The sequence below is a fragment of the Heterocephalus glaber genome, unplaced genomic scaffold, assembly GCF_053883595.1.
Source record: "Heterocephalus glaber isolate CG9 unplaced genomic scaffold, H.glaber_assembly_v1.0 deba00001509, whole genome shotgun sequence".
In the NCBI taxonomy this organism is placed as follows: Eukaryota; Metazoa; Chordata; class Mammalia; order Rodentia; family Bathyergidae; genus Heterocephalus; species Heterocephalus glaber.
This window is the reverse complement of record NW_028258325.1, coordinates 3,148,570-3,161,721: the sequence shown is the minus strand read 5'-3', so window position 1 is coordinate 3,161,721 and position 13,152 is coordinate 3,148,570. Positions and strand designations below refer to the sequence as shown.

The following is a 13,152-nucleotide window of genomic DNA, read 5'->3' as shown; positions in this document are numbered from 1 at the left end:
GTCCAACTCCAAGAGTGGCCCCAGTGTAAACAGTGGCCTCCAGGGGATGAGGCAGTGGCAGCAGGTCCACATGTGCCAACGCGTGGGCGCCGTGGACAGGGATCTGGCTATGCCTGGGTGGGGAGAGGGTGCAGACCGATCACTGCTCGATTTTGCCATGAGCTGAAAACTGCGGTAAAAGTAGAATCTATTAATTAAAAATAGGAGCAGATGAAATAATTTGAATAACAGATTGTAACAAACTCAACACATCCAGCATATTACTATGTCAATATGTGATCCACATAAAAGTTATAGTGAAGTGTTTTAGGTTCTTTTGAAATCAGCGCATATTTTACAGCTATAGTATGTTTTTGTTGGGATAAATTCTCCACTTCCTGAGTGCTGGCGGTCTTGCCCAGTCAGTGAGAGCTGTTGACAGAGCAGGTCTGGCCACCTCTACCCTGGGGACTGCTCCTGTTCCCACCCCATCACCCCTTTAGCCTCAGGCCCTGCTGTCTCTGACAGCACACTCTAGCCCATCAGCCACTATACATTAATGCCCTGGCTCCAGTGCCCGCTTGCTATCAAGAGCCCCAGAGACAGCCAGTGCTGCTGCCCAGGCTGTGTGAGGATGCTCCCTTTGCAATGGGATCAGTGCTTTATGATGAAGGGATCATCCTGGATTATCCCCCTACGCCTTGTGTGATCCTAAGGAGGACCCAGAGGGTGAATTGTTCCCAGAAGCAGGCATTGTCGACAGTGGAGGTGGGGTGGAGGGAGGTGCTTTGAAGGTGGAGGCTGGGGCCCCCTGAGGACACAGGGACCTCTAGGAGGTGGAAAGACAAGGGGTCCCTGGAGTGCTCCCAGCTGCCAGCACCTCGATTTGAGTCCCCAGGCCCGTTTCAGACCCGAGAGCTCCAGAGCTGCCTGTGACGGTGTGCCTTGGTTTCAGCCCGTGTCCATGGGGACTTGTCCCGGTGGCTGCAGGACACTCAGCCTCTCCTGCAAGGTCTTTCCGGCAGCCTGCACTCCCTACTTTGATCCCAGAGGCCCCTGCTCGCCGGGACATCGTCATGGCAGGGAGAGGAGGAGGGGCTGGGTTAGGGATGGGTTAGGGGTGGGGGCGCAGCCCCGTGACCCCTGGCTCTGTCCCTGGCCGTCCACGAGCCCCTCGCTGTCCTTGTGCACCTCTGCAACCCCTTTCCATTTCCTGTGGCTGCATGGTGGAATGCCAGAAGCTGGTGGCTGAAACAACTAAATGTATTCTTCCAGGGTACTGGACGCCAGAGCGGGGTATCAGGGTGTCACAGGGCTCAATGTCCGGGGCTCCCTCTCCACACAGCCCTTCCCTATGAGTCTGTCGCTGTGTGTCACAGCCTCCCTCCTCCGTGACACACCCATCTAATCCGGAGTGACCCCATCTTAACCTGGTCACATCTGCAGAGACTATTTCAAACGAGGCCACATTCACAAGTTCCAGGGGGATTTGTCTGGGGGATACCACTCAACCCAGGACCAACGCCCTGGCAGAGGCGGCCTCTCCTTTCCCCTTCAGGTCTCAGCACGCGTGTCCCCTTGTCCGAGGGCCCCACCTGCGTAGACAGCCCCCACTGCCTTCTGTCCCCTGCACCCCCTGCACTGTTTCTTCCTCTCCCAGGCCTTGCATCCTGAGGCCGTTGTACTCTTGCTGCATTGTTTAGCATCCTCCCACCCCACGCCCCCGGAAGGTGGGTTCCTGGCCCAGCAGGGCCCTTGTGCACCTGCTCCCATTTTCAACTGCTGGCCCACGCCTGGCAGTGCCCGTGAGTGAGAGCTGTGGGCAGCTGGCCGAGGTGGGAGGAAGAAGAGGCTGGCGGGGTCCTGTGAGGCCGGACCTGGGCTGACGCTGTGGATGGCAGGAGGCGGAGGGGCGGCATCGATGGGCAAGTCTGAGGGATGGCCAGGCTGGGCCTGCATGATGCTTACGGCCTCAAGCTCATAAACACAGCCATTTGTTTCTGCCTGTGTCTGGAACGCCCGGGTGTCTGGATCGATCCTCTGCTAATGGGTCGCTCCTTTAGTTCCCTCCTTGCCTAAGAAATCAATTCCCGGAGGTTTTGAGAGTAAAGGCTCCCTAATTCCACCTCCACGAGGCAGGCATGTCTTTGTTCTCCATGGCTAGGTCCTCCTGACGGCCCAGTGCCCCAGGAGGGGCTGCGCTGGCTGGGTCACCCTAGGAGCCCAAGGACTGGGGCTCTGGGCCTGGCCCTTGTCCCAGCCTGGAGGGCCCCGTAACCCTGGGGCCTAGAAGGACATAAGGATGTGCGGCCGCCTGCCTACCAAGTGCAGAGATGGTAAACACACCCCACCTTCCCGGACCCGCGGCTTCTCGTGCAGACTTGAGGGGGGAAAGTCTTCATGCAGAGACATGGGAGAAGCCCACGGGTGAGCGCAGCACCCCGTGATCCAACCCACTCCCACCCTGGAGCCTTGGGGGACACTCTAGACCTAAAGCATGACACCAAGGGACACGTGTGAGGAGCACCGGGCCCGTCCAGCTCCTCTGTGGGCCCAGAAGGGAAGGGGCTGCTCAGGCACGACTCAGTGTAGGTTGCACCGAGGCGGGGTTTGAGAGCCCAGCCACCCTGCGTGCTGAGGGCTGAGGTGAGACTGGCCCAGAGCCAGGCTGTCACCCAGCCCCGCCCAGTGCAGCTATGCACATCTGCATGGCCGTGTGTTCTGCTGTGATGTAGGGCTTGGTTTCGGGGTCACTGGGTCTTCAGCTTCAGCACAGAATGAACCCCGTGGCCTCTGTGTCTGGGACCCCCACGCTGCAGATGGCGGCCGTGTCCCTCTCATTGCTGCAGAGCCCCACCTGCCTCTCCCCACAGCCGGGAGGGATGTGCCCCGGTGGGGAGGTCGGGGACCCACTCTTCCACGCCCCATGACCTAGGCCCCCTGGGGTCAGATCCCAGCAGGTGCCCAGCTGTCCCCTGCCAACCTGTGCCCGCTGTCAGCCTGGACCCCTGGTGTCAGGCTCCGGGGAGCTTGGGGTCCACAGGGGAAGCCAGTGAGCAGGGGCTCCCTGGTGACAGAGGTGGACATCTGTGCACAGACAGGATGCCAGACTGGCTTCAGACCGGCGAGTGTGTCCCCTTGAGTCAGCGCTGCGTGGGTGAGGGGTTTCAGGCAGACAGGTCCTCTCCGGGCCTCCTTTAGGTCACCCGTGAGGCGGACATAGTGACATGGTCTGTCAGGTTCTGCAGGTGTCAAAGTGTTGCAGAAATCTTGGAAAGAAATACACGGAGACACAGAATTCAGATAAAATAATAAAATTTCTTCTCGCGAGCGGGCGGGAACACCAGAAACAGGTCTGGTCAGTGTCCGAGCCCTCTTTGTTCAGCGTTTCCCTTTTATATCCTTTTTAGCCATTATCTCATCCCTAGTGGTCTTTGATGTGTAAACATAATTCCAGTTCCTATTTACAAGTCACAGACATGAGATAGGCCATATACATTGTAAATTCACCCTGGTACGGTAACTTTGTTAGGTTAATGAATTACCGGTTAGAGTCAGATAACTGTCACCTTAAACAAGGAGTTATGGGAAAAGCAAATCTTAAAAGAGCACATTACTTATTTTGCTTCTACAACTACCTTAATATTCAATCTATTAAGTTATCTAAAACTTTTCCGTATCAAAAGTGGCAGAGGACGTGGGAGTGCTGGCACATGTGGCACCACAGGAGGTGAGAAGCTAGGCTTCAGAGCAGGACGTCCTCAGCTAGGCCCTTTTCCAGGCCAGGCTCCAGCCTGAGCGCTCCCTCTGTCCCCAGCGGAGCGCAGACCCCCCACTTCACACAGGGACACGCCAGCCCAAGGGGGATGGAGGGGACCACACTCGGGGGCTCAGGGGCTCCCCCTGGGCTGGAGCATGGTGTGCTGGGTAGGGAGTGGGCCCGGGTCACCTGCACCACAGGGCACTGCTGACACCCACCCCTTTTCCACAGGTCATCGGACTTCGGCACGTCCTACACCAAGCTCACCCTGCAGCCTGGTGTCACCACCATCATCGACAACTTCTACATCTGCCCGACCAACAAGAGGAAGGTATGTGCTGGCTTGGCCGGAGGTGGCTGATCCTGGGCTCTGGCCTTTCATAGCCTGGCCTGTGAGGTTTGCTTCTTCCTACTTTGGAACAGTGGCTCAGGTGTGAGACATTTACCTCCCATCCTTGGGTCTCCCTTCCCAGTTCCACTTACTTAGAGTTGTAAGGCCCCAGCTCAGCCTTTGGAGGAAGGGCTGCCTGGTGTCTGGGGCACACTGGTCCTCACTGTTGGGTGCACAGGAAGCAGCGGCTGCATGAGTGAGCTCCTCAGGGGAGCCTGGGTGTCACACCGAGCAGCCGTTCTGAGAGTCCCGTGGGTCCAGAGTTTGTGCAGCGTCCTATCTGGTCCTGGGCGAGTGTCCTGGCTTGGCTCTCTGGCTGGCTGTAGGACTGGGAACCTACCCCCTGGCTTCTGTGAGCAGCTCCCCAAATGTGTGGCTGTACTCTTGCCCACTTGGGGACCCCAGAACATCAGGGGAGGCACAGGCCAAAGCCAACTACTGTACTGCAGCCCTCTCAGAAAAGTAGTTCAGAGCCTCAGACAGACCAGTCCCAGCTCTCTCTCTCCGTGCTTCAGTTTCCTCAGAAATGAGGTGCTACCCATGCTTCCCACAGAGAATTGTGAAAAGCATTCACTGCCACACTTTGTGTTGGGCAGGGATTTGAACCTGGGTCTGCCAGACCCAGGAGCACGTTTTACCATCCTCCAGGCTCTTGGGCTTCCCTGCCAAAAAGTTGGAGGGAGCAGGTGGGTCTCCCACATCAGTGCAAGCCCAGCCCAAGTCTCTGGAGGTCAGAAATTAGCTTTAACACCCACCAGGCTCACTCTGACAGCTGCTGAGCTGTGCAGTCCGGGCACATATTGTTTTCACTGTGGGCCTCAGTTTCCCCATCTGTAAGTGAGGTGGCTGCAGAGTGAAGGCCAGGGAATGAGCCTCCCCCTGGGGCAGAATCCCACCTCTGCGTCGTCCTTGCTGGTGAGGTCTCTAGCTCCTTCTCAGCACCCACCCTGGCCCACTTAAGCTCCTGCTGCGTAGTGGGCTGCAGCTCATGCTACAGGGAGGAGCCTTGGTCCAGTCTGCCGACCACAGTGCAGGCTGAGGACCTGCTGCGGGCCCATCCTTGGCAACAGGTGCGCTAGACAAGCGATACCAGCCTTCTAAAAACCGTGAGGGTCTGAGGGCCTGATGTTGAGCCCCTGCCCTAGATTTGGGGGAGGAATTAGAAAAGGGGCCAAAGACAACGCACACAGTGACGCAGATCCGGGAGGACACAAGGGCTGCTGGTGGCCGGGCTGCCCCAGGCCCAGTGTACCAGGTAATGCTTAGATTCTGTGGGAAAACTCGAACACAGTTATGAGTCCATTTAGTGGCAATTACAGGCGGAGCAGCACTTGAGGGCCTCTTAGGAGACCACTTTGCAAGCTGTCTTACAAAATGAATCCCTTTCATTTTCGCCTCACCTGCACTATTGTCAGAGCTTTGCGGCTGGGATGCCTGGGGCAGGCACTCGGCTCTTGTCACGGCATGACCCAGGACCCTGGGCGCCCCGCCAGTCCCCTCCCAGCTGCTGCGCGGCCCACTTAGCTCTGGGCTGGAAGTGCAATTCCAACCGCCTGAGGAACCCCAGGGCACAGGTACTGCGAAGGCTGGGCCCGAGGGGCTGCTGGGCTCGCTCAATGTGATATTTTATGTTAAAAATTCATGTGAATTTTCATCTGACTCCGATGTATCGGTGTCAGTGTCGGATTGAATACTAAAAGCGTGCGTGCGCCCACACACATGCACACACGCACACACACACAAGCGCATTTCAACAGAAGATCACGATGTTGAACCAAGGGTCCAGGAGCTCGCTGGGTCCCAGAGTCCCTGGCCACCCCACCGGTGACTGTCCTGGGTGACTTAGGACAAGGGCCCCACAGCCCATGTCCTCTTTTCCTCCCCTGCACTCAGGACTAGCCGAGAACCAGGCCAAAGTCTCTTTTGAGGACACTCCTGTGTTGCAGAGAGCAAAGGTCCACTCACTGCAGAGGCAGAGCTGGCGTGATGGAGTGGCCTGATCCCCTCTCCTGTGGCCACTTGGCCCAGCAGCCCCCTGACAACCAGTGTTGCCATGCAGTTTTATGGAGAGAGGGAGAGGCGCAGGCAGGCCACGCAGCTTCCCAGAGGTTACACAGCAGGTGGGCGACCCAGGCCTGGGCCCAAACACTGCTGCCTCCAAGCAGCTCCGGACACCAGCAGACAGATCTGTCCCCACCTTGCAGGGGCCCTGAGACCCTGTTCCTGCAGCAGCAGGAACTGAGGGAGAGGCGCAGGCCTGGAGCTGTGGCCATTCCTGTGTCTCCGGACAGCCCTGGGAGGGTGGGTCATGGGTCTGCCGCCCCAGGCTCCCTGCCTGTGCTCAGGTCTGCTTCTGCTAGACTCCTGCTTTGCTCAGATAAGAAGCTACAGTCACTGACACTGCTGAACACCACAGCTGTAGATGGTATCATGGGCTGAACTGGGCCCCAGGAACTGTGTCCATGTCCCCACTCCTGGCATGGGTGAGCATGGTTTCTTGTGGAAACAGGGTCTTTGTGGCTCTGATGGGGGGGAGACAAGGCCTTTCCAACATGACTGGGGTTCCTCTAACTAAACGGCAAATGCAGACACCAACAAGCACTGCACGGAAAGACGATGTGGGGCGCATGGGAGGAGGCAGTGGGACAACCCAGGCAGTGACGGAGCCACAAGCCAGGAGCGCCAAGGAGGCTGCCAGCCCCGGATGGCAAAAGCCCAGTGTGGGAGAGCTTTGCCCTGGAGCCTGGGGAAGAAAGCATACCGACTGCACCTCGATCGCAGCTTCTGGTCTCAGGACAGGAGGGCAGCTATCTGCAACCCCGATGTGCAGGGAGAGATCATAGCTACAAATCTCATTTAATCCTCGGAGCAGGGGTCAGCACTGGTGTCACTCAACTTGGAGACAGAGACCAAGGCTCGGCGGGGCAGATGAAGCAAGAGCTGCCGGCCTCTTGGGGCCTGCATGTGACCCTGTGTCCCTTCTCACCCATGGATCAGGGCTGGCCCTCTCTGGGAATGTGGTCAGTGTGAGCATGCAGGCTGCGGTGCTGGCGCATGGCACACACAGCACGGCTTTGGGGGGCCTTGCAGCCAGGCTGAAGGCAGAGGACAGTAGGACTTGGGAAGCATCCAGAGGGAGGGATGGGATCACGAACTGTTGGCTGGTTTGTGTGTTCTTTAAGGAAGCTCTGTGACCTGAGGGAGAACGAGGGGAATGGAGTGATGTCCCCACCCCGGTGCTGCACACCTCCCAACCCCAGAACCTGTAAATGTCAAGTTCAATGATAACCAGGACTCTGAAGATGGGTCCCGTTAAGGTCCCGAGACAGGGGCCTACTTAGATCATCCAGATGGCCCTGGTGTCATTGCAGGGTCCTTGGAAGGGGGCAGTAGGAGGTCAGAGAGAGGCTGGAGACCCTGCGCTGCTGGCTTTGAAGATGGAGGAGAGGCCAGGAGCCAGGGTATTTAGAAAGAAGAAAGGGCAAGGAGAGTTTCTCACTGGAGTTTCCACAAGGAACGGGCCCTGCAGGCACCTGCTGTTAGCTGTCCGGCCTCATCTCAGACTGCTGACCTCTGGAGCCGGGCGCTAGTACCGTGGGGAGCCCATGCTCTGTGCTCTGGGCCTGAGTCCCTGGGCCTCTGGCTGCTGGCCTCGCTGCTGTCCCTGCTTTGTTTCCCACCGGGGCTGGGAGCTGGCCAAGCCCTGCTTTCCAGTGGGTCCCTTCCCTGCTTAGACCATCTCGTTCCCAGGTGGGCTCTGTCCGTTGTACCAACTGCCATTGTGGCTGCCAGGACTCGCCCTGGCCTTTCCTGTGCAGGATTTGCCCAGGGAGGGCCACTTCACTCCTGGGAGTTTGTCTTGATGCATTGATTGCTTATTGCTTATTGGTCATTCCATGACCAAACAAGCTGGAGCTATTTTTAAAAGGTGATTGTAATTCTTGGGGGAGAGTAACTTTGATATTCTCCGACCAGATCTCCCTGCATCCTCCTCCTCTTCCACCCTGGAAAAATGCTGGCTTTTATAACATGGTTCTCGTGGGGCTGAACTCCCAATGTGGTCCAGCAGGTGTTTACAGGCCCCTCCCCTGCCTCAGCAGTGCTGCTGCAGACGTGAAAATCAGCCAAAAACCCTGCAGTTGAGGAAGCCAGAGGAGGGGAAGACAGCAGAGGCACAGTGGGTCCTTACACAGGGCCGCTTGTGCCCGCTGGGCAGAGGGCACCCCCGGCTGAGACACGCAGCGAGGGCTGGACCAGGCCCACAGGGCATCGAGCTGGCCGGGTGGAGACAGCTGTGTGCATTAGGGTGGTGCTTCCTCCCGTCTCGGCTTCTTGGAGCTGGGATGGCTGGACCTCCCCAACCTTGGTGCCAGCCATGTGTTCCCACCTCTGTCACCTCCGCCTTCACTTCGTGCCCCTCACTGGCAGTGATGCCAGCAGCCCACCCGCCGAGGTCTCCATCAGATGACTGGTATGTGATTTTTCAAACCTGATCGGCCCTTCTCGGGCTGGGTCCCAGCTTGTGAAAGGAGACCGTGATTAGGTATACGAATAAATTGCAACACACCAATAATGCCAGCGCATAATTTCTGGGCTATGGGAGAGCAATTACATGGGTGATTATGCCCCGTAATTTGTCGTGTTGCCCGCACTACTTATCGTCTTGCTCTTAATGGTTGCGGGCGAGGTAACTGTGCTCCACGCAGGTCCTAAATAGACACCCAAGGACACTGCTGAAATATGAATTCTAATTGTCACGTAATTAGAGTGCAATTAAATAGTTATTTATCCCACATGAATTAGCCATTAGCCGTCCTGCAAAGCCCGAGCCCACCGTACTCTGAGCACAGTGCAGCCACCTCCCTCCTGAGGGGACTGAACATCCCTGGAACCTGGCGCACAGGAAGCAGGGGTGACTCTGGGCCTCTGGCCGTGCATTCTGGGGATCTGACCTCAGCGCTCAGCAGCTATTTTTCTGACCAGGGCCTGGAAGGCAAATATCTCCAGGAGGACTTTGAGCTCACACGAGAGGACTGTAAGACAAGGGACAAAAGTACCAGAGAAGGAGCCACACCTACCTAAAATGCTCCCCAAGGTCACAACCTGCCCAGATTAGAGGAGTGCTCTGAGCCTCAAAATGCTTCTCTCACTGTAAGGGTGGACATTGTTGGTCGTCGAAGTCACCTAGGACTGTAGGTCACCTTAGTGGGTGACATTATGACACCCCACGTGCCACAGAGTCCTCTTCATGTGGCCCCCTCGGCCCTACCCCAGCTCCCACTCCCAGCCAGAAATACTGCTCCCGCCAGGCGGCTCTGCTGCAAGACCTTCCAGCATGAAGGTGCCCCGTCCCCTGCCAGTTCAGCAACCGCTCTTGAAGTGTCTGAAGGTCTAAGGTTTGGAGTACATGGAGGTAGAAAGAGGGAAAAGATGGCCTTGTGCCGGGCACCTTGATACCTGGCAGAGGGGTACAAAGACTCGAGGTAGCTGCGCGCCAGCGTGGAGGTTGGCAGAGCATGAGGGACACAGTGCTCATGATGATCCTGGGGGAGCTGGCCATGCAGAGGGGACCCAGGAGGGCAGCTGCCCAACAGTCCCCTAGACACTGGGGTGCCTGGGGTCAGCATCAGCAGAACCTGCAGAGATGGGGCAGCACTGTCCCTTGAGGTCTCCCTGCTCAGGCCTCTCTGCAACTGGAGCTCAGATCTAAGGCACACAGCCAGAGCCCCCTTCAGGGTACAGTCCCTCTTCTCAAGGAGATGGTAATTGCGTGTGACAGGCCATTCCAGAACCTTGGGCCCTGTGAGCATGCTGCTATTAAACTGTCTCCTTCTAATGGCCACTCTCCCGAGGAGCAGTCAGGGGCAATCCCACCGAAGTTGCCTGCAAATGACGCGGAACGGACAGATTCCAATGGCACTTCCTAGCCGGGCACCCCAGCTCTAGCCTACACTGCAGAGCCTAGAGGGCCCCGGGAGAATGTCCAGGCACCCACCTCAGCCCATCCAAGTGCAGGAGCAGGCAGATGTCAGTTCAGGGGCACCCAGCAGGCCCTTGGCCAGCTTCTTCGCCAGACCAACACATGGAGAGACACCCACTTCCTCATCTGTCCCTGCAAGTATTTAGGGGGCGAGAGGAGCAGGCAGAGCCCATGCCCTCATTCCCTAAAGGAAACTCAGGACTGAGCCAGATACCATGGAAAGACATTGGGGCCTGAAACCAGTCCCGGGCTGGCGAGAATATATAAGTGTAAGTTCCAAGGTCCACAGGAAAGACAGTATAGATAAGAATAGGCACGCATACTACTAGGCTCCACAGCTCATTATCAGTCTGCCTATCCATTGTGCAGCCCACCCTCTGTGCATCCATCCATCTGTCCATCCACCCATCCAGCCATCCATCCAGCCATCCATCCAGCTATCCATCCATCCAACCACTTGTCCATCCAGCCAGCCACTTGTCCATCAGTCCATCCATCTGTCCACCCACTCATCCATTCATCTGTCCATCCACTCATCCATCCATCCACTCATCCATTTACCCATCCATCCATCCATCCACTCATCCATCCAACCACTTATCCATCCATCCACTCATCCATCTACCCATCCATCAATCCATCCACCCATCCACCCATCTATCCCCCCTTCACTTATTTTCTGATGCTGTGATGCTCTGCTCAGCAGGGAGACAAGTATGCAAAAAACACAAAAAGGGCAGTTGTCACAATGCAAATGCTTTCCCTGGGGCATGGAGGGAGGGCAGAGCACTCTGTCTTCCAGCAATCGTCAGTTCCAGAAAGTGCCCAAGCTCTTTACTTCTTCCTTTCTCTAGTCCCCATTTGGGGTGGTGGAGTGGCCAATGAGCTCTCCTAGCTGAGCCTCAGTGACTTCACCTGTAAATTGGGGCTGACGTCACCACTCTGGATTCTGGCTATTGTGAGATCCAAGTGAAATAAGGATAAGTAGAGACTGTGGTGCCCATCCTGTGCTTTATAGACTGCAAAGTGTCCTAGCAACCTGAGGATTCATTCTCTTTATCACACTTATTAAGTAGGTAGAGATTAATAACCAACCATGGAGACTGAGAATTGAATTAAGTGCTGTCGGCTACATTGTATTATCATAATGATAATCACGCGTTCACCGGATGAATATTCACCAAGAGCCTTCCCGAGTCAAGCACCTTTCAACAGGCTCCTTCCCGTGTGTGAGTCCCGGGAAGCACTCTGCTTGGTGAAGGCCTCTTAGGAAGGTGCAGGGCCCGTGGGCGGGTGACAGTTGGAGCGGTGACAGCCCTTGCCGCTGTGTGACCCGTCGGTGGGTGGGAAGGAAGGAGGTGGTGCTGGCGAGCAGCGTGGCCCTGCAGGTGCAGACCAGGGCTCTGCACACCCCACACTTGCCGCCCATTTGCAGATGGGAACCCGAGGCTCAGAGCAGTGGGTGACTCAGAAGTGGACCCACGGTGCCACCAGCCTAGACCCACAGTGGGGCCCTTGAGGCTTCATGCTGAGCTGGAGCCGGAGGGGACCCCAGCATTCTGCTGCTACTCACCTTGCCCCTGGGCTCATAGGGTTCCAGAACGGTCTCCAGCTGGCCCAGGTAACCCGAAACCCTTGAACAGGAGAGGTGTGGGTCACAGGCTCCGGGCGGGAAGCAGACCCCTCCGCTGGGAGTGGGCACTTCTGTGTGGTGGGGACAACTGTGCAGTGTGCTCTGACGGCAGCAGCAGTTCCCACTGACAGCCAAAAGCGTCACCAGACATTGCCAAGAACCTCAGTTGAAACCACTGTTTTGCGCTGAGGAAGAGTACGTGACTGTCCCTCCGCCTGAGAACAGGACCCCTCTCCTGTGACAGGGAGAGCACAGCTCCCAGAGCAGAGCCACTGCGGGGTACCAGCTCCCTTGGGCTGGCAACCGTGACTTTTTGGCAGTAGCAAGTCCCACATGGCTCTGGCCCCCAGCTCGTCACCTGGAAGTTGGGACAGCAGCAGGACCTCCTCCTGGTGGCTGTCAGAGGTGAGCGAGCTGCTCCCCGAGGGACTCCTGCCCAAGGCGGTGCCCAGTGGCGCTCAGACACCCACCCTGTCATCGTCATCATGAAGTCATGCCACCCACGGAGCCGTGACTCTGTCCCGGCCCTCTGTTGGGGAGCAGAGAGGGAACTGACTCGAAGTGTCCTCCGGGCATGTGTTGGGCGTGTGTTTGGCCTGAACAAACACTCCTGTCCTCGTGGCTCTGCAGCACAGGAAGTGTGCTGGTGGCCGAGCAGCTGCACGGCCTGCAGTTACCGCCATTGATCTGTTTGCTGTCTCACCCATTTCTGTCCAGCACCGCCAGGCCCCGCACACTCTATTTACACGGCGCCCACAGAGCCCCCCGCTGCAGTGGGCAGGGAGGGGGTTGGTGTTCACTGCTGAGTTCAGAGTCTCCGGCTGGCAGCAGGTGGCAGGTGGAGGAAGACAGAGGGGCTGCGGCTTGTCTCCCTGGTGACCAGGCAGGGGACACAGGCTCTGCCTCAAAGGACAGGACAGCCCATCCCATGAAGTACTGAGCAGAGTGAAGCGGGCTGGAGGCGCGCTGGGCATCTGGGCTCCTCCCCTCTGCCCTGCCAACTTCAACTGATGGTAAAGAAAGGGGAGACAGGGCATAGAGCTGTGTAGCTGTGATCCCTGCACTCTGGGGGTGGAGGCAGGAGGACTACAAGTTTGAGGTCAGCCTGAGCAACATAGCGAGACCCCATCTTAAAATAAAAATAAAAAGGGCTGAGGACATAGCTCCGTGGTCCCTTGGTTCCATGCTCAGTACTGCACAAAAAGAAAAAGAAGGAAAGGAGGAAGAAGGAAGAAGGAGGGAGAAGGAGGGAGAGAGGCGGGAGGGCCCCAGTTATCTCTGATGTTCTTCTGTGAGCCTGCTGTGGAGGAAGAGAGGTGTACATGACGTCCATTCTTCTGCGGATACTGATCTTCTGAGGGCTGCATAATGAGACCCTGGGAGCCGATAACAATGAGTCAGGTTTTTCC

At 57.1% G+C, this 13,152-nt stretch overlaps 1 protein-coding gene across 2 annotated transcripts in view; it reads left to right on the top strand.

Moving 5' to 3' along the window:
* The window catches only part of Sorcs2 (sortilin related VPS10 domain containing receptor 2), a 311,448-nt gene that overhangs the window by 200,559 nt on the left and 97,737 nt on the right, over positions 1-13,152 (top strand). For both annotated transcript variants that reach the window (XM_004847334.2, XM_004847335.3), the window contains exon 3: positions 3,971-4,070. In XM_004847334.2, the coding sequence (XP_004847391.1) occupies positions 3,971-4,070 (100 nt within the window). The remainder of the gene's footprint in view (positions 1-3,970; positions 4,071-13,152) is intronic.